Source organism: Phlebotomus papatasi, chromosome 2 (genome assembly GCF_024763615.1).
Source record: "Phlebotomus papatasi isolate M1 chromosome 2, Ppap_2.1, whole genome shotgun sequence".
Taxonomy (NCBI): Eukaryota; Metazoa; Arthropoda; class Insecta; order Diptera; family Psychodidae; genus Phlebotomus; species Phlebotomus papatasi.
Window position 1 is genome coordinate 33,975,000 of NC_077223.1, and position 27,700 is coordinate 34,002,699.

The 27,700-nt window shown below is 33.0% G+C and overlaps 3 protein-coding genes across 8 annotated transcripts; 2 read left to right on the forward strand and 1 right to left on the reverse strand.

Moving 5' to 3' along the window:
• On the forward strand, positions 1-15,261 carry LOC129803580 (tetraspanin-9). Of its 2 annotated transcripts, none has more exons than XM_055850271.1 (5): positions 1-115; positions 7,415-7,523; positions 11,451-11,642; positions 14,477-14,869; positions 14,937-15,261. In XM_055850271.1, the coding sequence occupies exons 2-5, from the start codon at positions 7,446-7,448 to the stop codon at positions 14,982-14,984; spliced, it is 711 nt and encodes a 236-aa protein (XP_055706246.1). In that variant the 5' UTR covers positions 1-115; positions 7,415-7,445; the 3' UTR covers positions 14,985-15,261. The 2 variants fall into 2 exon arrangements, with proteins under 2 accessions (XP_055706246.1, XP_055706245.1); XM_055850270.1 differs by lacking the exon at positions 1-115 and adding an exon at positions 194-604.
• On the reverse strand, positions 15,259-21,141 carry LOC129803579 (transmembrane protein 272-like). 5 transcript variants are annotated; one of them, XM_055850268.1, is made up of 6 exons: positions 20,978-21,141; positions 20,772-20,922; positions 20,593-20,703; positions 20,395-20,517; positions 19,975-20,318; positions 15,259-15,715 (listed from the first exon to the last, which is right to left on the reverse strand). In XM_055850268.1, the coding sequence occupies exons 1-5, from the start codon at positions 21,023-21,025 to the stop codon at positions 19,996-19,998; spliced, it is 756 nt and encodes a 251-aa protein (XP_055706243.1). In that variant the 5' UTR covers positions 21,026-21,141; the 3' UTR covers positions 15,259-15,715; positions 19,975-19,995. The 5 variants fall into 5 exon arrangements, with proteins under 5 accessions (XP_055706243.1, XP_055706242.1, XP_055706240.1 ...); XM_055850267.1 differs by having other exon boundaries at positions 15,259-15,794; XM_055850265.1 differs by having other exon boundaries at positions 15,259-16,666.
• Positions 21,142-21,162: 21 nt separating this feature from the next.
• Positions 21,163-27,551, forward strand: LOC129803575 (uncharacterized). Its single transcript, XM_055850257.1, has 2 exons — positions 21,163-22,131; positions 26,479-27,551. The coding sequence occupies exons 1-2, from the start codon at positions 21,384-21,386 to the stop codon at positions 26,973-26,975; spliced, it is 1,245 nt and encodes a 414-aa protein (XP_055706232.1). The 5' UTR covers positions 21,163-21,383; the 3' UTR covers positions 26,976-27,551.
• Positions 27,552-27,700: the final 149 nt, after the last annotated feature.

Sequence of the window (27,700 nt, forward strand, 5' to 3'; positions counted from 1 at the left end):
CACCTTTTGTAGTCACGAAGGAGCAAAAGCGCGATTGCGTCTCTTCTGGGGAAGAAACAATTCAGGTGGAAATTGAAACACCATCGTGCTCTCACATTAACCCACACTGCTCCAGGTAATCCACCAATGCATCCGTTCTCACTTTCAGTTGAGAATTGGAAAAGAGACCTCACGGAAAGATGAAAACTAGTTTTATGATGCCATCACTGGTGGTCTCCCTGCCCCACTGTGTCCCCCGTCCAAAATTATTGTTACACACATCCATGGTTTTTGCGATTGTATCTCATTTCCACATTCTACGTGAGTCGTATTGAAACATAATTGTTGAATATTTTCGAGCGGCTTTTTCTCTGGCCAACCACACTTTCGAGCCCACCAAACTTGTGTCCATAGCAGACGCCCTCAGTTTGTTTGTAACGCTCGTTCCACACGGTTTCTCAGACTCTTGTTTTTTTTGCTGTTTGTGCTCAAAAAAAAAATTTAGAGGCCCGAAAAAGGGGGAAATCGTCACATTTGGTTTAGTTTACAGTGTGAACAAATTAACATTCTTTCCTACCCTTCAGGAGGATAATTTTCAAATAAGGATAATTTAGTGGAATTAAAAGTGAGTATTTTTGGTGTGAGATAGCTTAAAAATAATTTAAGCTATATATATTCTGAATAAATATTAATTAACATAGAGATGACTCCTCTCAAAAAGTGCGCAAAATGTGTAATAAAGTGAAGGCAATTTTAAACAATAAGTTATTCTGTTTTCACTGCAAAAAAAAGACAGACAATTTTTTGAGAAAACATGCAAAAATTTCGAGAGAGTGTTAAAAAAAAAAACATTTTTTTTTCATACAATCTCACTTTACGAATATAAACTGGTTTCTACCACCGAAGAATGTTTTAAAGGCGTTGACGTGCACAATCCACTCTATAAATCCAAACCACGATCGTAAAGACACTTTTTCAGTAAATAATGCTATATTCTATATAGATATATTAACAGATTTTTCATTGATCGCCAAGATTGCCTTCATCGATTCACTAAACCATATTGTTTCTATGAAGAAACATAAATAAACCGTCAAAGTACGTAATCTCTGGGTGTTCTGGATGCTCTCTACCCAGAAGCCTATACAATATTTTTCTTCATCTCCCAAATCCGCACACATGTACACAATGAGAAGTTTTTAATATTTAGTCACAGCCAAAATGGAAGGAGGATACCTTCACCCATCTTGAATTAATTCTTCTCAAGGCGTCCACTCTCAAAAGACCTCAAGACGCATTGAAAAATTCACAAAACACACACTCTTTCTCTTTTAGATTGTCTAAAAAGATGGAGTTGGCGCACATATAGTTGTAAAATTACCCATTTGTGCATTTAAATTATAGGTAATTGATAACTTGTGCGGCTTATCATCTGAACAGCAACTTTATAAAATAATATGCATCTGAGAACTTTCATGCAATTTTATCATACAAAAAAAAATTCCCTAATTTTTTATTCTAGTTTTTGATAACTTTCCGTTTTTGCTCAATTTTGGCATATTAGTGTGTCACTATGTCACCGAAGATTTCGTGCGGTTTTGCATTCTTCTACATAATTTATTAACTTTTTAATGACGTTGCGATCACGAATGCTTCATATAATAAAATGTTTTTTTTTCTTCATTCTTTTTTTTTCAATATTCAAATATTCCTTTTTTTTTTGTGAAGCATTTGAAAAAATAAAGTGATAATATCTATTCAATTTCTGTGCAGCTCTGCATAGAATGTATAACTGCCTAAAATCTGAAACTATGAATTTTTAGTGGAAGCAATAGAGGAAAAAACAGAGAATTCTAACAAAAAATATTTTCTTTTTAAGCTCGCTGCTTAGAGTTGAAGCAAAAGAATCTTAAAAATACGTATATTATAGTTTTCATACTTTACGATGATTTTTTTTTTTTGAAAATCTATAAAAAATACTATATTTATTTTAAAAAAAATAGAAAAGGTGATTTCATTTAGTAAATTCCTCTTGTCATCCTTAACCTATTTAGGGGAATGTAGGCAGGCTTCGCACGTGTGTGCTTTCAAACGATGTGAATTTTCTCTTTATTTCCAAAGAGTTGGTTCCGAATTTCTTAGCCATAAGTTAAGTAATTATGAACCTTATCTTCATTGTAAAAATAGGCAGCCAAGCCCTTCTTTCCTATGTGCTAGGATCACAAATAGAAAATTGGCCCAAAATGGGTAATTTTAATGGCACATATTTCATTTGATTTCTCATATTTAAACTCATTTCTAAAAAAAATCACTTACACAGTGGATGAAGAGTATACTAGAGATGATATTTACGTAATAACTTTTTGCATCGGAGGGAAATTATTTTCACGGTGCCGGAAAATTCGCAAGTACTACACTGTGTGTGGTTTCAAACACTGAATGTGTGAGCATTCGCATATGCATCCGGCAACTTCAGATTGAAAACCATAACTTCACTAAAGCCTCATAAGCCACAGGGAGACAATCCTGGACATTTCCTCTTCGACAGGCGTGTAGTTTCCTGCCCATCTCCATGAGACGACGTTTATTCACAGTGTGAACCGTGTGAACATGCTCACTATTAGCCTGGGACTCAATGTCACTAACTAAACTGCTACCATGCTAAAGGATATCGAAAAAATTATGAGCCACTTTAAACATTTGCAATAAGAATTAGGAAAACTAAACGTTTTACTCACAAAGCGAGTGTTACTCGAACACTCTGAAAAACACAGAAGCTTATCACCTTTCTTAATATAATTTATGCAACCTTTATGAAAACAAAACAATATTAACATAACCTCTACAATGTTCCGGCGATTCCAGCTGACCAGACGATTAATTTTGACAGTTTAGTCGATTTTCGATATTTATTTGGAAGAAAAAACAGTGCTCCAGAAAATGTGGAAAAAAGTGTTTTAAAGATCTTCTTTTAGTGCAGTGATAGTTTCCGCGGGTTCACGGGGGTACAGTATAACCGTAGGAAAATAATTCTTAATTGTGGATAAAATTTATTTCGAGAAAAAAAGCAATGACGAACCCAAACCCCCCATCGTGTGAACGCTGGCCCCGGGGGCAAGAATCGCACAAATCGTCATATTTTTTTTCATTTTCCTGTCCAGGAAAAACCAACAATTCTGTGATAGTGGACTAGGCATGCATAGAAACCTAAAGGATCAGAGATTTTTTTGGTGTAGTGCAATTTATTGCCCATTTTACAGTTTAGTCAGAAAAAAATCCTGAATATGAAGCACGAAAAAACGTGCGAAGGCTGCCTACATTCCCCTAGTAATCATAATAGACAAAAACAGAGAAAAAAGGGCTATTTTAGTAAGTAAATATTTATTCAAATATAATTTTAACTTGGTTCTTAATGGCTCCAGTACACCTTTTAGATCAGGAAAATTTCATGAAGTCGAAATTCGAATCCCTTTCTTTCTCACATGTTTTCCATATGACTATCTCATTCTTTCGCACAGCAAATTCAATTGAGCTAAATTGAATTTGGAATGATGTTTAAAAGAAGAAGAAGGGTACAATAGAATGAGATAGACATATTCAAAGCATGTGAGAAAGAAAGCAATTCGAATTTCGACTTCATGAAATTTTCCTGATCTAAAAGGTGTGCCGAAGCCATAATGGCTCCAGCACACCTTTTAGATCAGGAAAATTTCATGAAGTCGAAATTCGGATCCCTTTCTTTCTTACATGTTTTGCATATGTCTATCTCATTCTCTCGCACTTTTCTTCTCTTAAACATCACTCTAAATTCAATTTAGCTTAATCGAATTTGAAGTGCGAAAGAATGAGATAGTCATATGCAAAACATGTGAGAAAGAAAGGGATGTAAATTTCGACTTCATTAAATTTTCCTGATCTAAAAGGTGTGCCAGAGCCATAAGGATTTTAAGAATTAAAATATATTTAGATTCTTTTTTTCATTTCGTTCGCTAAAATGAATGTAATTTATATTACTAAAAAAAAATTTTAAAAAACAAAGATTAAGTTCATTTTAAAGAAAATATTAGAAAAAAAAGTGTAGGGGAAAGTGACCATGCTTGATACGATCCAAGCTTGATAATAACTATTTTTTTCTTGTGTTAATCAATAGTTGTGACTCTTAGCAATATATCTTAATAGCCGGTCCTAAGTCTCACACTTCCTGAAAAAAATAGGAACCTAGCTCTTTTTTCCTAGTTTCAGGAAGCAAAAATCAAAAATAGGTCCAAAATTGTAATTTAAATACACGATATTTTATAAGTTTTTCTTAATTAATGTCGCTGTTCAGGAAAAATACTATCATTGGCACATAGAGGGTTCATCAGTATTAATATTTATGTAAAAATATTTTTACTTGGGAACACTGTTTTTGTGGGTGGTGACAAATTCATAAATTCTACCTGTGTCCATCCTATATTTTAAAAAGGGTCCATGAATGATAATTTAAAAGTGGTAACTCTATCGTTAGATGTGATTCTTTCATAATTGCAGCTATTGTAATCCTCCAATTTTATCGACAATTGACATAGCCTTCAACCCTGTTGCCTGAATTTTAAGGTTGCAGAGTGACATTTTCATGAACTCAAAGTGAAAAAATGGTTTTCGCTAGTGCTCTAATCTCATAAAAACATGGCTTAGAAAAAATTACATAAAAGTGATTCTAAAACTAATAACCAGTCGTACAAACGATTTAAGCAGATAGATTAGAGTTTCGTCTAAATATTGATGTGCAATTTTTTGTATCCGGTGAAATTTTTACAGTGAAAATGGGCCTCCGAATTGTCGAATCAATTATTATACAGGAAGGCCCCGGACCCAACTTGTATAAAAATCGCCATTGAATTTGCATTTTCTTCTTGAGGAAAATCTAAGGTTTTTCAGGAACTATTTGAGGTGGGATTATGAACCTAATAAGTGAGAAATTTTTTTTGTCAAAGTGGAAGAATCGCTTGGGTTTGTGTGGTAATCAGAAAATAATCACAAACCTTGGAAATCATTTTACAGTATAAAGCATGGTCACTTTCCCCTATCACTGATATAATAATTTATGATAGCGAAATGTACGACTTTTATTCTAAACATTTGAAAACAAATTGCGTTAGGTGTAGAATTCAAATCCTCTCTTTAGTTCAGGAGTAATTTTTCTGTAATTAAAAATGATACTAAATTTCATTGCATCTAGGGGAAAGTGGGGCACCTTTGAATTGGAGCGGCTTTAACCCTCTATCAGGTAAGACCGTCTCAAGACGGTCTTCACAAAAGTCACATTTACTACGATTACAAAGTTTTTATTTATTTAAAAGTACTATAATGTCCTCGGTAATAGTCTTACTAACATCTTTTGAAAATTTGAACTCGTTTTGACTCTTCGTTTAGTTGCTATTCCCAATTCTGTGTGACAAGTCAGAGAAAAAGCAACAAAAAATATTTAAGTGCAAAAAAACTTATTTCCAATTTCAAGAAAAATACCGATTTAAAGTTATCTGACTAAAATAAATTTATTTTTTACTGAAAGATATGTCATTCTACTTTGTATATTTTATTTAGAAAATTTGAAAAAACTAAAAATGTGAATTTTAGAAGCAAAAAGAGTTTCAAAAAAATTTATATCTTCTTACCTAGCGCCTAAACTAAAAAAGATAATGAAGAATGGATGGTTTTTTCGACTTTATTCGATCATAATTATCCTAGAAAACATTTTCTTCCAACTTTTTTTTCGCATATTAAAGAAAATACTTTTAGAGGGTTAAAACAGAGCTTTTTTCTCCTATTTTTAAATGATTTAATATAGCTCCAAACACCATTTGTGAGCTAAATTACGTTATGGTAAGGCTGAATTTCATTTAAAAATAGGGAAAAGCACAATTTCAAAGCTACCTCAATTCAAAGGTGCCCCACTTTCCCATAATTTCATATGATGACCACATTATTATTATTATCGATTATAGCAATTTAGTTAAACTAGAATTTTACATTATTATTATTGAGAATACATCTCTGAAAATCTTAAAACATCAATTAGCCTATATTTAGCATTGAAGGGTTAATCGTCATGTCAATTTTAAAGAATATTCTCAAAAGTGAATTGATAAACATGTTTCTCGTCTCGAAAATACAGAAGAAGAAAGAACTGTTTTGTTTCTACCGCGATGACACATATTTTTGCATTTTATAATAAATATTTTTTTCACTGGTTTATCTCTATGCATCACATTCTACTCTTTTGGGAAAAAAAATAACAAAAGGCGTTAACTTTAAAAACTCACCAACTGTACAAAGAATGGAACGTGTTGTGTCAGTAGTTCAAGTTAATATTATGCACATTGAAGAGTATTATTAAAACAAATTAAATTGCAGATAATCTCGTGTGTGGGGAGCTTTTGTAAAAAAAATAGCAAGTGATTGAAGAAAAATTTGCATTCCAATTATTGTCACTTTCGAAACATTTTTTTCTCATTTAACGAACATGGAATTACAATTGATTTTTTCTTCGTCATTCTTGAACACCAAAATGTACAGTGGAAGAAGCCTGGGTGAATATTTAGTAATTCCCGAAAATTAATGGCATAAACATTTACTCTTGAGAGCTTTGATAATGTGCAGGAGGTCCGTGTCTGTTAAATATCAAATAATCTCTCTTTGCCGAATTTTGCATTAAATGCTCATGAGTTGAACAAAATATTCTCCTCATAGACTATTTTTTTTTCAAAGACTCTATAGGCAAACTTTCACTTTTTCCAGATTATGTCCAAAAGGCAACTTCTTTTGAAGTGGTTAAAACTAGAAAAATAACTATAGAGCCTATATAGTGCAATTTATTTAACACAGCAGATTTTCTTGTGAACAACACATGAGAAAATGTCTCACAGTTACAACCCATTTCAAGGATTCACATTTTTTTTGTTTTATAACTATCTGCTTGGCATTCAGAAAAGTGCAAATAAAATCATTCAGACATCTGTTGCGGCACAGACAAACATTATTTAAAGAAACTGAAATGTTAGACAAAAAAAATGTGAGAATTAAAAGAAAAATTTTTGCAGACTTCTCTAATTGTGATGGATTAATGAGAAACTTCTTTCTCATTCAAAATTATGGAGATGTTCGCAATGTAGCCCAAAGTTTTTTTTTTTAAATAATAAATAAGGTCAAGGACAATTGTTTGTTATTGAGATGAATTTCGCGTTTAGACTTTCTACTCTGCTGGTGTATATAGGTAACAAATATACTCGAGAGAGGACAGATACTCTCTGCACATGATTCTTATTTCACGTGTTTTGCAAAACAAAATAGCAGAATTTTGCGTGATCAACTTCAAAGTAGAGTCATGCATTGTAATCGCAATTTTCATGACTAACAATATGACACAATTAAATGTCTCTTTTTTCACTTTCAGAGAGCGGAATAATTAAAGAAAAGGCGGCAAAATGGGTTCCGGTGGGAGGATGGATAGCTGTGGCCAATGCATGAAATACAGCATGTTTGGCGTTAATTTTCTCATTTTTGTAAGTATTCTGCAAAATTGGTTAAAGAAATCATTACCATTCCTAATTTCTTATGCCCATTGTTTTCTCTAATCAAGATCTTTTTTTTTGCGTTTTTTTCTGCATTTTTTTCTTTTGAATTCCAACAATATGGCGCAAAATCTTGGTTCAATTTGACTCTGAAGGCGTGAGAAAAGAAACCTTATTTGTTTCTTTAGCTTCTTCACATTCAACTGTTGCTCTTGCACTTAATAAATTAGTCCTAATTCCTATTAATTATTGATAAATTTGATTAATTAATTAATTGATAATTAAACAATTGATAGTCCTTATATTATCATGCATTTTTCAATTTAAAAATATATGTTGTATGGAATCAAAATATCGCAGAGTAAGAACTGCCCTAATCAGGGGCTCATCAAGCCTAATAAAAAGTGAAGATATTTTTCAATTTTCCTTGTAAAAATTTTGCAGATATTGCACCGCGACTTAAACAAATTTCCTCGTAGTTCTTGTATTATTTCGGCGAGCATTATGAAATATGTATTTTTAGATACCTTTTAATGCACAATTTCGAAATATATTAAACTGATAAGCCAATTCTCTTTAGGAAAAAACTTACCAATAGTCTTCAGTGCGTCTATGCAAAAACGTATGGAAAAATGAAATGTCGAGAGGCCCCTGCTCTAATCTTGACGCTAATATAAGATCAATTTTTATGACTCAGAAATTATTGCGATTTTCTATGGAAGATTAACATCCAGTATACTTTTTTCCTTCAAACTGAAACAGTTTTTTTCCTGTTCATTGTATTGTAATTAAGAATGGTATAAAAAAAACAATTAAAACCGAGAAATAAAAAGCTTCGATCAAAATGTACTTTTTAGACCGCCATAAACTGTGTAAATAACACTTAATAATATAAGTTCGTAATTTAAAAATAATCAGCATAATAGATATAAATTTCTGATACGTTAAATATATTTTCGTCCAATTTATTCGACGAGACTAATTCGTCCAACTAATTCATCAAATTAATTTCGTCCAACTAATTTGTAACAATAAGATTTTTTTTTTTGTAATTCTTAGTGGAAAATTTGTCGTTCAAACATAGGGTAAGTGTGCCAAATTTCGGCATAGTTGCATGCAAGCGCCAAAGTCTCAAATTTGAAATGTAATATTTCTAATATAAATTTAATTTTTTGTTACTTTTTGGAGTGTTACTTGAAACCTTGTAGACAGTTTATCGTCTTTATTTTATCTAAAATCATTCTTAATACATTTTAAAATGAATTAAACTGTAGACATAGCGTTGGTGGCCTCTTCATCCTCATAGTTTCTTGCACTTAAGGAATTCTTCCAATACCTTTTTGAGATCATCTTGCTCATCAAAGCGATATTTTTTTCTAATTTTTGGATTGTATAATCTCTAGAGAGTATGCAAAAACTAAAAATTCATGGAAATTTGAGGAACAAAAATGTTGCCGAAATTGCAAGCTGGCCTGAATTTGGTACACTTACTCTATTATCATATTTTTGACAACTGAAGAGATAATTTCACACAGACATAACTGCAGAAAGCGTACTTTGTTTAAGGAATAACTACAGTGGTGGAAATAAGTATAATTCCACCCCATTATCCTTAAAGAAACTCAATAAAAAAAGAAGTCTAGAAGAAAAGCCATATGTAGATCACAACGTCCTTTCACGTCAATATAAAAAATCGATATTTTGATTTTTATATTCTAAGTATTATTAGAATTATATAATAAAATTTTGTTTTTTAGACTGAAAATAAGTATAATTCCACTCAATAAATTTACCGCTAGGGTATTTATTTTTGACCAATTTAAGGTTAATATCTATCAATAATTTCATGTCTAACTTTAATTAATAAATTAAATTCCATTTCATAAAGTTTTACATTAATTTTTGCTGAAATATCGTAGAAAAATTGCTTAACGAACAAAAATAAAGGAAAAATTAAAGTCTTGGTGGGGATGGATCTTAAGAAACTAAGAAAAATGACTTGGTCCTATCAGATAATTGTAAAATTTATCAATATATCCATCATTCATACTTCTTAAGGTACTCCAAAGATCGAAAGTCTTCTGTTGTTAGAGGCCAAAAGAACATTTTGCCTAACACTGTGCTTTTTAGTGAAAAAATGAAATATTCTGCCCAAAATTTAATTGTAAAACGATGCTTGTTGTTATGTTGTTTAGTCTGGTTATGTCCAAATGTTTTTGTTCCGAAATCGTATTCGTAAGTGAACTTGGGTCATCATCGCATGAAAACTAAAAATTATTACAAAAAAGGCTTTAAGCAATTTGATCAACATGACATGTTTTACGCTATTTTAGAGTTTCACAGTTAGTTTTTCAGACAAAAAACAAGCTAAAGGAAGATCTCTCATTCATTTTTATTCAAAAATACAAAATATGGGACCGTGCAAAGCATGGGCACTTTCCCCTAACCTTAATAAACATAACATATTCTCATTTTGAAGAGCTTGATTATTAAATATAAGAACTGTATTGAAACTATTGATTTCTTAGATGATTTATATGAGTATCATAAAAACAGAGAACAAAATAGCTCATTGAATTAGAACTTCGAACATACAAAATATAGAATTTAGTTGAAGTAAAGTAGGGAAATTAAGTATTTTAATTCAATGCGGGAAACAGATGGAAATTTGATAAGCAGTTTAAGAAAATTATAGTAATTAAAACGATATAAAAATTAAATGCTTTAAATTAATTTAAATAATTTTAATAAAAGAAGCAGATAAAATCTATAAATAAAAATAAACAATAGAAAATGTATGTCTCTTAAGCAATTGATTCTTCTAATTGGTTATCAGCTTAAATAAAAGCATGAAAGCCTTATTTTCAAAATTGAATTAAAAAAGGAAAATTTTTATCATACATTAAGTTTTGGTCAATCAAAAAATAAATTTGGTTATCAAAAATATTGACTTTGATCAATGAAAATCAAATTTTGTCAATAAAATGTACAATTTTGATCAATAGAACGCTCAATTTTTACAAAAAACGATTCTAATTTATATAGTTGGTATCTGTAATGTCTGCAAGAGAATTGATATTTTTTTCTTCACAGAAAAAAATATTTTGTAAAAATATTCGTAAATGTTTGTGAATTCCTATGGGGGAGTTACGAAATGCTCGTGAATCGTATAACCCACAAACAAGTTCGTAAGAGTTTGTACTTTTTTCACAGACATTTGTCGTAATATGATCACTTGACGAGCATTTTTTGTACTTTTACAAACATTTGTTCGTAAATGTTCGTAACACACAAAAAATGTTCGTAAAATTTTGTAATTTGTTCGTAAATGTTTGTTTTCCTGTCGAACATTTTACGAACAAATGACAAAATTTTACGAACACGCTAAAAATTATCCTTAAAAAAAAGATTTTTACTGGGAAAATCTACTTTTTAACACTTTTTATATGCTATGTTTATTCACGATGAAGCTAAAATATTCCGTAGAATTAAATATTTAATTACATATGAATAAGTTCTTTATTATCATTAGGAAGACATTTTTTTATCTTCAAGTGTACTAGAACCTTTCTTACTAAAAACCAAAAACTTTTCACATTTCATTATATGATTTTTTTGCATTTTTTTTTTTACAGAAAATTATGTCACGACAGTTATTTGTACGTCGTTTTTATAAAAAAAAATGCAGTTGTTTATCACAGAAAAGTCTATTTTTACACTATATAATTACTGTTATTAAAAGATAAAAGAATGCGAGAAATTAGAAAGAGAAAATGGTTTTAGAAGAGTTTTTCATGCTGCATTAATTTTTATTCACTCTCATTACCATATCTTGCTTAATATTGAGCAGGGTTCTAATTAAGAGTATGAGAATTAATTGCCGCTGTACACTAAAGTGTTTTATCTCTTAATTTTCAGTTGGGTGGTGCCATTGTCTTTGGCTTGGGCCTCTGGACACTCATCGATCAGAACTTTGCCAGCGAACTCTTCGGCACAAATTTATTCACGGGAGCCGTATGGGTTCTGGTCATAACATCTGGCATCACCTGCGTTCTTTCGTTCTTTGGCTGCATGGGAGCCGCCAAGGAAGTCAAGTGCATGCTTCTCACAGTAAGTATAGGAGAGGAAAGAGAGACATACCGATAATTTTCTATGTGATTTACTTTTAAAATGAGTGTCAATTGGTAAGACCTCACATCAAAAATGGAGATCAACTTGGTCACCACCACGTGGTTGTTTGTAATTTTTTTTAACACATTGACCCTGGCCCTGTTTTTCATACACTTCTGGCCGTGTGATCTCTCCAGTCAGTCACACAACTCTCGATTTAACATTAGTGAATTCCTAATGAATGAGCCATTTATTGACTTTTGTCAATGGCGTTAGGCAGGGTTCACAGTTTCTTTCTATCTATTCTTATTTAATAGTCTTTATATTGTGCAAAAATTATAAACAAAGATTTATAAAAAAAAATAAAAATTAAAAATCAAGAAAGGATACGTAAAGAAACACGTAGGGGAAGTCATTGGAGAGAATTTGGGGAATTTTTTTCCGCTCCAAAAATCTTGCTTGTAATTTGGGACAGCTTGTAATTTTGGACACTTTGAGGGTAAAGTTGGACACTACAAACTAATTGATAAAATTTATTGAATTTTCTTCGAATATTTAATGAATAATTTTTTTTTTCATTTAAATATTTATTCATTTGAATGTAATTTGAATTAACATTTATTTGTTTTGTACAGTACAGTGCAAAAGATCCTTTATGAGAAATATGACACGCCTTTATATTTTACTTAAAATCTTGTTTTGCAATGGAGAAGTACTAATCTCTTCGATATTTTCAAGTAATATTATTAAATATTCATTTGATATTGTATTGATTCACATTGTCAGTGATTAATTCAATAAGCCAGAAGCGCCAAAAGTGAAATATGCCTTCCGAACAACGTTTATCGTGTAAGTAATATACTATTTTGTCAGAGATTCATCACAGAGAGTGCCGGAAAGGCAAGGGTAATACGAGAAACTAAGTTAACTCTGTTTAATACTATTTTTTTTTTTTTGAAATGTTTCTGGGCTCCTTGGAACAGGAATACTTGAAAAACTTACTCATAAACAGGTAGACTTGTTAAATTGGTTATTTGAAATGAACGAAAATGTGCATCCTATTACGATAAATTAACTGTGCAAAATTACAAGCAGTGTCCGAAATTACAAGCAAGGCCTCTAAAATTAAAATTAAATTCATTTTTATATTTTTATTCATTTTTATGCCCAACGCACAATAACTTTTGTTTAGTAAGCATATTTTTGACCTTTCAATGGGAATAAGTGAGATCTAGATCTAGCCATCTCGCTCATTCTCATGGGAAATTTTGCAAACATGTTTACGGACAAAAGCTATTTTGCGCTGGTTATTAAAAGTAATAGAATTAATTTTAGAGAAAACAAAGACAATAAACTACTTTATAAGCATCCAGACAACGGGATCTGGAATCTTCGTTTTTTTTCATTTTGTTTTTTACGCTTTTGTTTTTCCCAGTTTGCCTTTGGAATCTTTGTCTTCGGTAATCTTTGTTTTTTGGAAACTTTGTCTTTGGAAATCTTGTCTTTCATACATTTTGCGGAAGTATCGATAGTATATTTTATTACTTCCCACAAATTTTTCTTTATGCTGAAAATTTCCCTTTGCCACAAAAAGGGCGAAACTAATAAATTCAAAGAAACGCCGAAAATTTCCCTTTGTCCTAACAATGGAGACTGATCATTAAAGCGCTTGATATTCAACTCTAAACATAGCCTAAATCCCTTATCTTTATAAAATTGTAAAATATATGAAAGACAAGATTTCCAAAGACAAAGTTTCCAAAAAAAACAAAGATTTCCGAAGACAAGGATTCCAAAGATAAATTGGGAAAAACAAAAGTGTAAAAAACAAAATGGAAAAGACTAAGATTCCGTAAACCCCAGACAACACTACTGGAGAGAAATCCGAAAAAGTTAAAATAACATTCCGGGAATGTTAATTTTACCCTGCAGTATTGATCCGAAATCGGTGTAAATATTACCCTTTTTAAGTGTATTATGGGTTAAAGTTACCATTTTTCATGTTGATTTTACCCTCAGAAGGTGTAAAATTAACATTAAAAATGTTGATATATTTTTACACCCGAAAAGTGTTGTTTTGGCGAAAAAAAGTTAATCGTAGCCTCTTTTTTTCTCATAATAATTAGATATCCAATAAGAAGTGTCCGATATTGCAAACTGTCCGAAATTTGGCAGAGTTTCCCTGTTGGCCACTTTTTTGCCCTCTTTGTAACTCCTTTCGGGCTAGCTTAAAGTAAAACTTAAGTCAATGATATTCTACATACATTCATGAGTTTCCTAGCGATTTTTCAAAAAAAAGCAATCTCACTCAGATTTCAATCATTGTTTAAAAGATCAACCTTCTCAATTCCGAGGCTAGGGTAAGAATTAAAGATTTTCCGAAATAAACACCAATGACGCTTAATTTACAAACTCATCTAAAACTATTCAGTTTAAAGGTCTTCCCACGATCAACTTTAACTTGGGACAAGTTAAAGAAGTTTGACATTGCAATTCCAGTTTATTTTTGGAAGATTGTCGAGTTTTCCTGCTTAAAAAGAAATTCGACACTTTAAAATGAAAGATCTTTATCGGATAATACGAATTAAATCAACTTTTTAACGGTCAATTTCAAGAATTAAAGCTTAAAATAAGCCTCTGTGAATTGGTTAGAAAAAAACATTTTCCTAACATAAATTATATTGCAAATAGGATGACTAATTCTAAATCAGCTTTTTGAAATAAATAAATTTATTTACTTCAGTGGAAAAATATTTCATTGGAATGTGACTCATTTATTTTTGCGAATGTCGATTGGAATGAATTAACTGACTTTTACCTCTGTTCAATGCCAGTACTTCATCATCCTCTTCCTCATCTTCGTGACGATGCTTATTGGCGGTATACTGGGCTATGTGTTCCGAGAGAAGGTGGGCCAAACGATGCGTCAGGAGATGCACTCATCCCTCCGGCTCTATGGCAATCGACGAACTGTGACTGATGCATGGGATCACACCCAGAGTCGTCTTCGATGCTGCGGCGTTGAATTCTACCGTGACTGGACAATCCATGGACGTATTCCTGAGTCCTGCTGCCAGGAGACATTCGGTGGGCAGAGGAAACCCTGCGTTGAGTCACCTACACCGGCCAATATCTACAACAAGGGATGCTTCAATGTCACAGCGACGTACGTTCGAGATCATGCAGCGATTGTCGGTGGAGCTGGAATTGGTGTGGCAATTCTCATGGTAAGTATCATTGATGCCCCCATGGTCTCCAATAATCATTAATATTATTCTCCAATGCCCTCCACAGATATTTGGTATGATATTCTCATGTGCACTATTTAAGATGATAGAGTGACGACAGCGGTACAACTCCCATTTTTTCAACTTGTAAGTCGGATCTGATCCCTCCTTAAGGTTGATTCATCACAATTTTATCGTCTTCTATCACTCCGAAGCCCTCCAATATTAAGAAGAAACTCAAGCACTCTTTAAATGTCCTTTTTTGTCAATCTCATTTTAATATTTTTTTTTAGATTAAGTGTAAACGCTGACCTGTAATCTCTTATTTTTTTGTAATGTGTAACGTAAAAGTCTAAGCAATAAAACAATATTATAAAAATTTTTCAATATAATTTTTATTTATTTTTATTTTGTCTTCTTAAGCCTAAATACATTTGACTTTAAATCGTTTGTTAAAAATGATAAAATTACAAAAATATTCTTTTTTTCTTTACCAACTATTAAACACTTATGGATGGGAGGAAAGGGTCAGACATTTAAATCTTGGCAGAATCAACACAATTAGGCTATTAATCTTACATTATCACAGAAATTAGAGATAAAAACAATATTAAATGTTGTGCAATAGTCACTGTACATAATCTAATATCTTTTTAATAATCCTTAATCTAATGTTACTTTTTTGCAAGTTTTAATCAAAATCTAATTAATATTTCACTTACATTAAAATTAAAAAAAAAATAAGACGTGCTTTATTTTATATCCCTGATAATAGTTTAGCGTGAAATTTTTAAAATTACTTCACTTTTCCCCGATTTGCAATTATTTGTGGTTTACTTTTAGTTTCTACAGAAATACATCGAACATCAAAATTTGTAAATGCAGATAAAAATTCGTTCTCTTAACATTTTTTTACAAAATTTAACTTGCACAAAAAAATTACCATATCAATAAAATATGTAAAAATATTTCGTATAAAATAGAAAAATAGAATGGAAATCAAGCCTGATTATAATATAGGTATTTTTCAATATCGATCACAAAATATAGTACAAGAAATTATTTGCAAAACCTGATAAATTAGAAAATCAAGAGCTCACGTACGATATAAATATTTAAAGTTAAAAAATTCTCTATGACATCTACACACAGAAAAATTTTGACTCTAAATTTAATAATATATAAGATCCTGGGAACTTAAATTGGACGTGAATCCCCGAGGCGTTCAAGTTTAGAAGCTCTGAACGAAAGAAATGAGCTAGAATCCCTAGCTCTTTCAAATTAAGAGATCGGGAACTTAAGTTCAGCATTAGCTGGAAAATGAAAAATGTCTACAGATTTGCAACTAAAACTAAATGATCAAAGGATTTAGAATTAGGGCATTGGCATTCATTGGATGGGATTTGAAATTAAATAGAATTATATGGAATTAAATAGAATTTTCCATTTTTCTGTGTGTAGGGTAAATGTCCTAATTCAAAACAATTTCCAGACGCTTTAACTTTGACAGAAGATTCAACACATTAAGTTCATATTTTTTCTGAAGAGAATTACATAAATTTGCTCCTTGACTCTTCTAAGAATGTTACTGTTTAGTGAAAATTCCTTAGTTATAATTTGAAAACTTCTTAAATAAAAGATAAATACGCGAGCGTAAAATGCTTCTATTGGAAACAATTAATCCAAATGGAGACAAAGGATGTTTCTAATTGGAGACAAACAGTGTAAGTTCTCGCATAAGCTCTCTCTCTCTCTCTCTGTATTTGTTCTTATTCCTGGTCTTTTCACCTTTTTCATCTAAAACAATAAATAAAATCTCTCCAAAAAAATCATATTTCCGGGGTTTCCTATTGAAGCATTTGCAGACACTTCAGAAAAACTCTTTTTGTTCACGAAATAAGGTAATTATTTCATTTGAAAACTTCACGTACCGTTAACAATAAAGATTAGCACTTAATTTAACTAAAATTAGCCAGAAATATGACATAAATGTTAAACAAAACGAATAAACAACAGTCACCTATTGCGCTTTTCATTGGAAAACGTGGTCGATTTATGAAAAATTCGACGGTGAAAAGGTACACTTTTAATTTTTCTGAGAAATTAACAAATTAAAATTTGTGAATATGAATGGATTTTCGCTTTATTTGGAGCAAAATTAACTAAATAATGAAACTGTGGTATAGAAAATATATAAATATAATAATTTAGTGGCCGGAGACAATAGAAGTAATTAATTTGTCATGCAATTTTTGTCGAAGGGAAAATAAAAAAAAAAGTTATCATTTTCTAGTTACAATCATCTCAGTTGTTAATAACGCTGGCACACCTTTTCATTTGATTGGAATTCAATTGATTAAAATTTTACTTTTTACTTTTTCAATCTAAAATCAGATTTGAATTGAAATTGAAAATTAAATTTTGGCTCCGGCACACTTTTCAGGCCAGGAAAATCTCAGGAAATCGAAATTCAGATTACTTTCTTTCTCACACGTTTTGCATATGTCTATCTCATTCTTTCGCACTTCAAATTCGATTAAGTAAATTGAATTTATGTGATGTTTAAGAGAAGAAAAGTGCGAAAGAATGAGATAGATATATGCAAAGCATGTGAGAAAAAAATGGATTCGAATTTCATGAAATCGAAATTCATAAATCCCTTTTTCTTTCTCAAATATTTTGCATATCTGTCCCACTCTCCCACTCAATTTCATTCTTCTTCTTCTTTTGCACATCAAAACTAATTCAATTACAGTAGACTCTCGCTCAATCGGCTCTTTTTCAATCGGGCGAAAAATTTTGTTGACAATTTACACGTTTAATTATGAAGCAAATTTGCTCAAATTCTCTGTAGTTCTTCCTATTTTATCGTGATTCTTTATAATTGAGCGCTTTTTGTGGAATTTACAAAGGCTTTGACGCCCAAATCTATCGATAAACCGGATGACACTTTGCCCCAAATGCCCAATTGAGAGAGAGACTATTATAATTCAATTTAATTTTGAGTGGAAAAAAAAACGAGTGAGGTATTTATAAATCATTTGAGAAGGGATGTGAATTCTGATTTGACGAAATTTTCCTGATCTAAAAGGTGTGACGGAGGCTTTAATTTTAATTTGACAAAAAGAGATAATTATATCTTATTTCTGTTTGAAAGGCGTAAAATATCAATCGACTGAATTTCACTTAATTGAGAGCTTCATTTTTTATAGATCTATTTTTTGTAAAAATTTAAGATTTTTGTGGTCCCGGCACATCTTTTAGATCGAGAAAATTCCATGAAAACAAAATTCACATCCCTTTCTTTCTCACACGCTTTGATTATGTCTATCTCATTCTTTCGCACTCCAAATTTGATTGAGCTAAATTGAATTTGGAGTGATGTATAAAAGAAGAAGACTGCGAAAGAAAGAAATACACATACGCGAAGCATGTGAGAAAGGGATTTGAATTCCGACTTCATGAAATTCTCCTGATCTAAAACGTGTGCCGGAGTCATTATGGCTTCGGCACACCTTTTAGATCAGCAAAATTTCATTAAGTCGAAATTGGAATGCCTTTCTTCCTTCCTTTCTTCAATTTAGCTCAATCGAATTTGGAGTGCAAAAGAATGAGATAGACATACGCAAAATGTGTGAGAAAGGGATTCCAATTTCAACTTCATGAAATTTTCGTGATCTCAAAAGTGTGCCGGAGCCATTAATGATCAAAAATCTTACTGATCAATTTTAATTTATCGCCGATCGGATAATGCCTTCTGCACGCTTTTCAGATCAGCATGATTTCATGAAATCAAAATTCGCGTCCCTTTCTCACTCAGAAGATTTGCATAAGTCTATACCCCTCTTTCGGTCTCAAAATTAGACTGAACTAAATTTAATTTGGTGTGATATTTAGAAGAAGAAGAAGAGTGCGAATGAGTAGTATAGATATAGGCAAAGCTTTAAAAAAGAACCCTATAGCCAACGGCCGCAGCGATTCCACTGGATTTCCAGCAGCCTTTTCTGCCAAGTCCGCTGATTTTACCGCTAAAAATCCGCGTGGAGTTCCCTGGATTTTGCCGCTTAAAATCCGCGTAAGCTTTCGAGATGGAATTTGACGCTAAATTTCTTGCTAGTGTTCCATGGACGTTTGCGGAACTTTGTATAGGACCGTCTAATAATAAATGTCCGCGAGTTTCCATGGACTTTTCTCTGACGAATATTTCCACGTCTTTTCCCATGGATTATTAGCGGTATAATCGGAAAAATCCTCTTTATTTCCACGAAATTCTCCGTAGAAATTTCCATCCAACGGCCTTAGAGGCTTCCGTGGTTTAATATTACGGAATTCCACTTTTCCAGTGAATTTTTTTCATATTTTTCTTCAAAATAATTCCTAAAATTGATTAAAAATGGCGTGGAATTTTCATAGAGAATTTCCACAAAAAATCATCCATAAATAATGGACGATCAGTGCCAATTGGCAACTTGGAACTTGAGAGTATTCATCTATCAGACGAACACTCAGTTGTTCTACTTTTGAGTTGACCATATCGTTCATTTGAGTATGTCTAGCTCGCAAGAATTATAGCGTTAGGGCGAAAAATAATTGCAGAATTTTCGTATTTACTTCCATGGAGTCTTGACCGGAAAGATATCAGAAAATATTCTCGGAATATTCAATGGAAATTTTGTTTCAATTTCCAGAGAATACTCTAAGATAATTGCAAGAAAATACTTAGGATTTTTTTTCAAGGAAATCCACGCGAAAAAACGCTGATAACTCCGCAGAATGCCAAGCGGAATATTAGCGTTTATTTCCCCGGAAGCTCACGCGGAAAAATAGGAGATAAATTCCAGGAATTTTTCCATTACTGTGAAACGTTGCGCCCGATCGGCTACAGCTACAGGGAGATGTGAATTTTGACTTTATGGAATTGTCCTGATCTAAAATGTGTGCCGGAGCCATCATTACCGTTTATTTTGTCTTTTTTTATTTTATCCTTAAATCTTTGTACTAAATTTTGATCGATATTGAATTTATCATTGGAACTGGAACTACTTTAAGGGTCCCAGAAGTCATAATAAGTGTAAAATACGTAATATCTACAAGAGGATATTCACCTTATGGTCAAGTGGTTGAGTCTACGTGTGGCGCTTAGCAATGACGCTTGCAACACTGATAAAGCAGAGAATGAAGAGCACAAGCCCCGTGGTAATATAAATGGAAGTGACGAGCCAGAAAGAGAAGAGGTAGAGAGATTTGTTGCAGTACTTCCCCTTGGTGGGATCATAATTGGGCTCATACTCTTTGTACACCCAATAGGACCCTATAATAAACCATCCCAGCATGAAACAGTTGAGGAGCATCTGTGTCGATGATTGTCGCATTTCCTCCTCTGCCTGATCCTCACGATTTCTCACACGTGTCGATAGATGTAGCAACTGTTTTATGACCCCGAATCCCCCTACAATCCCATTCAAATTCAATTAAATCGCAGTTAGCATTGATTAGACTTTTAGTTTGTTTCGCGAGACACTCACCTCCAACGAGAAGGTACACGGGAATGTATTCACCTTGTGGGCAGTCATACAGGTAAATAGAACCGAAGACTATCATACAAATTGGCACGATTGTCGTTGCACCGAGGATTACAGTGAAGCCCACTGAAGGGGATGGGCAAAAGGGATAATTTTAACAGGAAACTTTCAGAAGGGACATACAAGAAAATTTCTACTCACGAGTCCCCAGAAGCAAAATCACGATGTTCTTTAGGAAGTCAACGAACCCCTTGGACGATCTATGAACTTCCCGGACGCGACCAAAGAGAGAGTCATAGGAGGGCGGTGGCGCTAAAAAAATCACACGAAACCTTATCTCTCCTATATCGTCTCTAAAAAAAAACCCAAAACAAACTTACCATCCGGATCAATGGCCTCTTCATAAGTCGGAGGATCTCCCAAATTGTAATTGCTGTGGACATTTGTGGTCGAGGTCGATTGTGCTTCATTTGTCCGGGAGTTTGGGGTCACAATTGATTGCTGATAAGACGGCAATGGCATTGTCTGCGACTAAAAAATTTCATCAGAAATTCTCCTTTCAGCCACTTCATGATATATTCCTTACCTGCTGGACGTAGATTTCATTGTAACGCGAACTTGGAATTGCTGCCATTACTAATTAATTCACAAACAATCAGGAAGAATACAAGAAAACAAGCATTTTATCGGAACAACATAAATTTTATCATACACTGTCAAATGGATCAACTACGCCACTGTAATTTCGAAAAATCCAATAGGCCTTTTTTTGTACATAACCTCAAAAAGGGAAAGCCAAACAAATCAGTGTAAATGTAAACATTGCACAATTTGTAAAGGAATCTCAGAAAGTTTACCATAAAATTGAGTGAAAAGTTGTGCATTTTTTGGTATTACTCCAAATTTTAATGATTCATTAGAAATTTGACAAAGGAGATAGAGTATTTTACAAGTTTAAACCGAGACAACAATAACCTTCTGGTGAGCCAAAGATGCGGCCAGAATTGGAGTGTTTTAATCTCAAGCACAGAGTATTCCTCGTGAAAAACTACTATCAATACATGGGGGACTACTTGTGTGTGAAGACCAAGTACGAGGATCAATATAAAGATAGCATTGAATTTCCCTCCTTCTCATATGACATTCTGATGGAGATCATAAGTCTCTTTGAGCGAACTGGAAGCGTTATGAAAACACAGGAGAGACTTCCCACCGCCACAGACAGTGGAAGTAAACCTATCGAGCGAATCTTCGTGAAGCAAGAGGATGAACTCCATGTTATTGAAGAGCAAGACACCTTGAGGATCGCATCGACAAATAATGTTCAAACGGAAAAGGTCAAAGATGCCACAGAGGATGCCATGCTGTCGGATGCAGAAAATCCTTTTTCAGAAGATGAAGACTCTAATTCTATGAAAACTAACCAGTCCGGAAAACATTCTTGCACTTTATGCAAAGAATCATTCAGTGAATTTTCGGATTTGAAGAAGCATCAAATAAAAATGCATGCAATTGAAAATGAAACATCGGTTAAAGTACAAGATGATGAAAAGGGAAAGGAAAGGAGAAAAGCAACTCAGATAACACGTCCACTTTCGAAAGATTCCTGTACTAAAGAAACATCGATGGATTCCGCTTCGGCACTCCAAAATACTTCGATCTCCGATCTGGGATTTCTACAGCTAGACCAGTCAGATGATACCCACCATTCCTTGATAGGAAGTGCAGTAACAGTTTCCCGTAAGTTCATTGAAAATTTTATTTCAAGATTAATTTTCGGAGCAGAAAAAAATTTTTTTGTGTTTGATGAACACTTAAGAAGAGTGGAGTAAGCCTTTTGATCGAAAATGTTCTTTTTGGCCAAGTCACTCAATTCTAAGCAGCTTAATTTGTAGACTACAAAAAAATTATTCACTCATTTATAAATAGTTTTAATAAGAAAACCAAAACGAAAAGAAAAGTTTATTGAAATCGGTTAATAAAGTTCCAGGAGGTGCAGAATACAAAAAGTGCCGGCTTTAGTGAAATCGGATTGAAGAATTTGATATAAATTGCCTACTAACGGGAGCTTATTTAGAAAATAATTTTTAAAATGCCTCTAAATGTATGCAATTTTTTCATACGGTACATTTGAAATACATTTCTTATGAAACTTTGGCGCTGATAGCCTGAAATCAGGGTTGGGCTAATTTATTACATTTTATATAATTTTTTACATAGTAAAAAAGCCTTTAACATGCCTTAATACCCATCAAATAACAAGTTCAAATTTTTTTTTACTCAATCAAAGATTTCGCTGTAATCAGTAAAATATTTTGCGGCTTTTTGCTGTAAACAAAGCTTGTCGTCTAAAATGTATGATGAAATTTACTGACAATCCCAATTCAAATTTTCTACTACCCGGTTGAACCAGTATAATAGTAACCATCTAAAGGACAATCATTTTCGAACTTCTATTAGATGAGAACATATATTCTGTCAGTAGAAGAGGTCGAAAGTTTGGAGTGGTATATCTCAGTTCCTGATGAATATAATTGGATGAGTGAAGAGTTAAAACAGTGAGAGTTTAAACACTTATTTTCTAAATTAGAAGAACAAGTTTCTGGATGATATTGGTGTCTGAGGACGAAATGTCCGCCTTGGCCATGTCAAAAACATATCCAAAAATGGAAAGGACCGTTGGTTTACTTCTTGAGATATTCCCAAAATAATCGTTTCTGGAGGAGAAGGAGTGGGATGAGAGACAAAAGTGTGTGTTATTTCGATTCCTAAGATTGACTTTTAGGGAGTACTCAGAACAATCAAAGTCGCTAACTTTGTCTCTTTGGTCAGAGAATTGATCAGAAGAAATTCTGCTCTTCTGAACAGATTATTAGCATGTGCAAGAAGAAGAGGTCGGATGTCTTTGAGATGTATGGATGTAATGTCCGCTAGGACACTCTCTAAAACATATCCAAAAATGAAATGCATCGATGATCTGTTTCTTAAGATATTCCTAAAAAAGTGGTTTCTGGAGGGGAAGGATAGACGTGGAGATGAAATTGAAGTGACATTTGGATTCCTTGGATCAACTTATGTGGGGTACCCAAAATATTTCAAGTCGATATTTTCATCAGTTTGTCCAGAAAATGGGATAGAAGGATTTCTGTATTAGGTGAGATTCTTAACAATCTCACCTACTATAATCCTAACAAAATTTCATGTCGTCCGATCGACCTCAAACTTGGCCAAAATGTGTTTCGCCACTTCCTGATCACGAATATATATGTGGCTATTTTACGTTCCCGGCCGGCCGGCCGGCCGGCCGGCCGCTCTTTGGAGCTTAATAGCTCCTAAACTAAAAAAGATATCGACTTGCGGTTTTCGGCAAAGGTTATATATCGGGTGAAAATTGCAACTTGGTGCATTGACCCCCCACCCCCCACCCCTCCTTCCGCCATTTTGAAGACCCCCCTTTTTTGTTTTCTCAATAGCTCCGCCCCTATGGCATCGAGCGGGCTCAAATTTTATTATGTTATAGCTGGGCCTTAGAGCTTTCCATCAATACCAAACTTAAGGTCCCCCGACCCCCCTGACCATAGCTATAAGGGTCCAAAAAAAATTTCTTAAAATGGCCATAACTCCGGTTCTAATTGTCAGAATTTAAAAAGTGAGGGCTTTTTGGAAAGCTCTCGTAAAATGCCACTTCCCCTTCTAACATCGCAAGTTCATAAAACCACCGCTAGGGGCGCTATTATTAAAAATAAAATTTTTAAATCTTATAAGTTAAATAACTCAAAAATTCCATTGTGCATCGGGCTGAAATTTTAGTATGTTGTAGCCGTTGATTATACCTATCAAACAAAAAAAACCTTAAGTCGATCTAAAACCCCTGACCCGAGCTATAAGGGGTCAAAGTTCGAACATTGACCGACCTCTATCTCCGGTTCTAACTAACATAGCGACCTAAATTTTACCTTTTTGGTTTCGTCTCGATGAGCACTTTCAGATGGAAGTTCAAAAAGTCACCACAGGTGGCGCTGTGATAGCGTCAAAATTCATCGAAATTCAAAGTCACTTTTCTCAAAAACGGCATTGTGCAAGTTAATGAAATTTTAGTATGTTGTAGTCCAGTCTAAGACGTTTCCAAAATGGTGCGTATGTGCGCTGTGGTTTCAATAGAACCGGAGATATGAGGGGTCAAAGTTCACGAAATTCAAAAAATCATATCTCCGGTTCTATGTGACCGATTTTGATGAATGAGGGCTTAAACGAAAGATCTCACCAAATACTACAACTTTCTAGAATATTTGAACTTCGTGGGACCAACACCAGGGGCGCCACAGTCGAAAAACCAATTTCAATATCACATAACCTCAATTATCTCGACTGTCGCTGAACATAATTGTAGAGGACATTTGTTTCTACATTTCGTCCATACATCATTTTCCACTCAGACTACGCTATCACTCCGATTTTGCCGTTTAAGTGTGAAAAAATTGATTTTTCCCATAATAACGCTTTGAAATCACTCAGATGCCAATTTGACTGCCTCTACCCCACCAAACACTTAAAATATGGTTTTAAATGGAAAGTCCCGCAAAATACAACAATTCTTTGATATAGTTGAAGTTCAACAAATCACTACTTGGGGCACTCTGGATGAAAAAACAAGTTAAGAAACAAAAAACCTCGCTTATCTTGGCTTCTGAGTAATCGATGAGATCATGTTCTATAGGAAAATTATAGAGTACATTCTGGTCTACATTTCACCCATATATCACTTTTCTGTCAGTTCATCCAAATCCTTGATAGTTTGGTTTAAATACAAAATTTGTATAATTTCACGAATTTGATTCAAGATAACTGAATGGCGACTCACAATTTCAGCTCTAAATCGAATTTGCATGCACTCCGAGTTAGCTCACGTTAAGAATCTCACCTACATAAGCCGGTTAGGATTATCTGTCCTTTTTTTCTTTGCGTTTAACATTTCAAAATTCTTGCAAAAGTCGATGAATAAAAAAAATGATATGTCCAAGAAAAAAGTTTCTTCCACAAATTGTACCTTTTGAGTTCCTCTAACAAACAGTCCTTGTGCGAGAAAAGTGGGTCACTCCTGGTCCCAGCAGTAGATAGCCAAAAAAGACGTTGCAAAAAGTGTCTTCTTCAACATAAATGGTTCTGGATGACCATGGTTTACTCATAGCAGATTACATATACCAGATCCTGAAAGCTAATGAGCCACGCTTTCCAACAATAGTTCACTCATCAAATTATATTCATCAGGAACTGAGATATACCACTGCAAACTTTCGACCTCTTCTACTGACAGAATATATGTGCTCATCTAATATATCTACATGCTCAAGGAGTTTTTTCATTGTTCTGTGGTCTCTGCTAATCAACAATATTGTAAAAATCATTGAAATTGAGATTTTTTTCCTACTCTCATCATAACGATAATTTTTTGGGGTGATTTTGCTATATACCTTGTCTAAGACATCACATTCTAGAAAACAATGTTTATGAATAGAATCAGTGTCTCCTTGCTAACACTAATTCTGTGGTAATGAATGTTTCTGTGATAATATTCTAAAAAACCATCGCGCTTTATTACTAAAATGAAACTAACGTATTAAACAAAAATTCACACAGAAATTATGATATTATATCGATTTTTAATAAAATCTGCACAGAATCCGAGTAATAACGATCTAAATTGCTAAATGTTTTGTTTGAAAGCTGTGAGGATTTTATGTTCAATTTTAACCGTTTTGTGCTGAAACTGTGCGCTCTTTATTTGCAATTTTAACATTTTCGTGTTTAAGCTATGAGTACATTACATACAAGTGAAATCATTTTAAGCTTAAGTTGTGCTAAATTTTGTTCATGAGGGTAGGTTCTTAGGGTTCTTAGATTCCATATGAAATTATTGTGTAATGGGGCGCCTGGGAAATGAAACACCTCCCAAGTCCCAACTAACTTACTTCTCCTACTTATTTACCCTTGGTACTCCACTTTATTTTCTGCGCCATCAACTTTTTTTTTTAATAATAATGTTTTGAGATCCTAAACAGGAATCTGAATAGATTTTCTCGATTGCAGTTGATCCCTACTATGACAGAAAATTCAATGAGATCACTAGAAAATTGGATCAATTGCTGAAATTGCAAAAAGGCAATGTGGACCTCACAGGCAATGATTCTGGTGTTGATTTAAACATCACTTTTCCTGTTAGAACAAAGGAAGAGCTTGTTATCATCAACAAGAATTTGGCCGAAGATGAATACAGAGCGAGTTTTGTGAGAGAACTCAGCAAAGTAAATGGAGTTTCTGGCACCTGTGATGGCAATAAAGCCGCCTATAGGCTATGCGATTATATTTTTAACCCCTATCTTTTAAGTCTTTACAACTGGACAGGATCGTCCAAGTCTGGAATTGCTAAAGAATGTTTCAATCAATACACAAATTTAATCGATGTCTTTGGGCAGATTATAATGCTAGCAGATAACAGATATTCAATAGCTGAAAATGAGAAATTTTTCAAAGATAAAATTCTGAAATACAGTGTAATGAGGTCCAAGAGAAAAAGGTTGCATTAATGGAGCATTTTTATAGTTATAAGTATTATTGAGCCTCAATCTCTCTTTTTTTATTAAGTAATTCAACTTAAAAAGCTATGGTAAAGTAAATATTAAAGAAACTTAAATTTTAATTTGGATTGATCAATTTTTGTTCTGTAATTTGTCATAAAAAACATAAATGACGATCCTTAAAATTTTATATAAATCGAATTCTAACTAAAGTAGTTCAATATCCAAATTAAAGAAGTAAGGGAAAGCTCCGTTGCCTTCGGACGACTCAAGCTTCGACCAATTTAATTTGGTTTTTTTTTTAATGAATTTGACCTGTTTATTATATTTAAACATCTAGTCTTCTAGTCAAAAGCCTCAAGTCTTCTGAAAAGAACCGTGGATAAAATTCATTAAGAGCATAGAAAAAAAATTGAGTTGTCCAAAGTTTGAGTCGTCCGAAGGTAGCGCACTTTCCACTGTAGATCTATTTTCTAAAAAAATGGTTGCAATATAGGATTTGTAAGTAATTTACGCGGTTAAGTTCAATCAATGTAATGTTAATTTTACATATTATTAATAAAAATATAAATTGAGAAATTAAAACTTAAACAGAAATTATTTAATTTGAAGTCATCTTCTTTCTTTTTACGTTTTGGCTTACGCGGACTCAATCATGTCCATATAGCCATTTCTTTCACTCAGTTTAATTTTTAAAAATTATCCGTTTATCACCACTTTTTTTATTATATTCC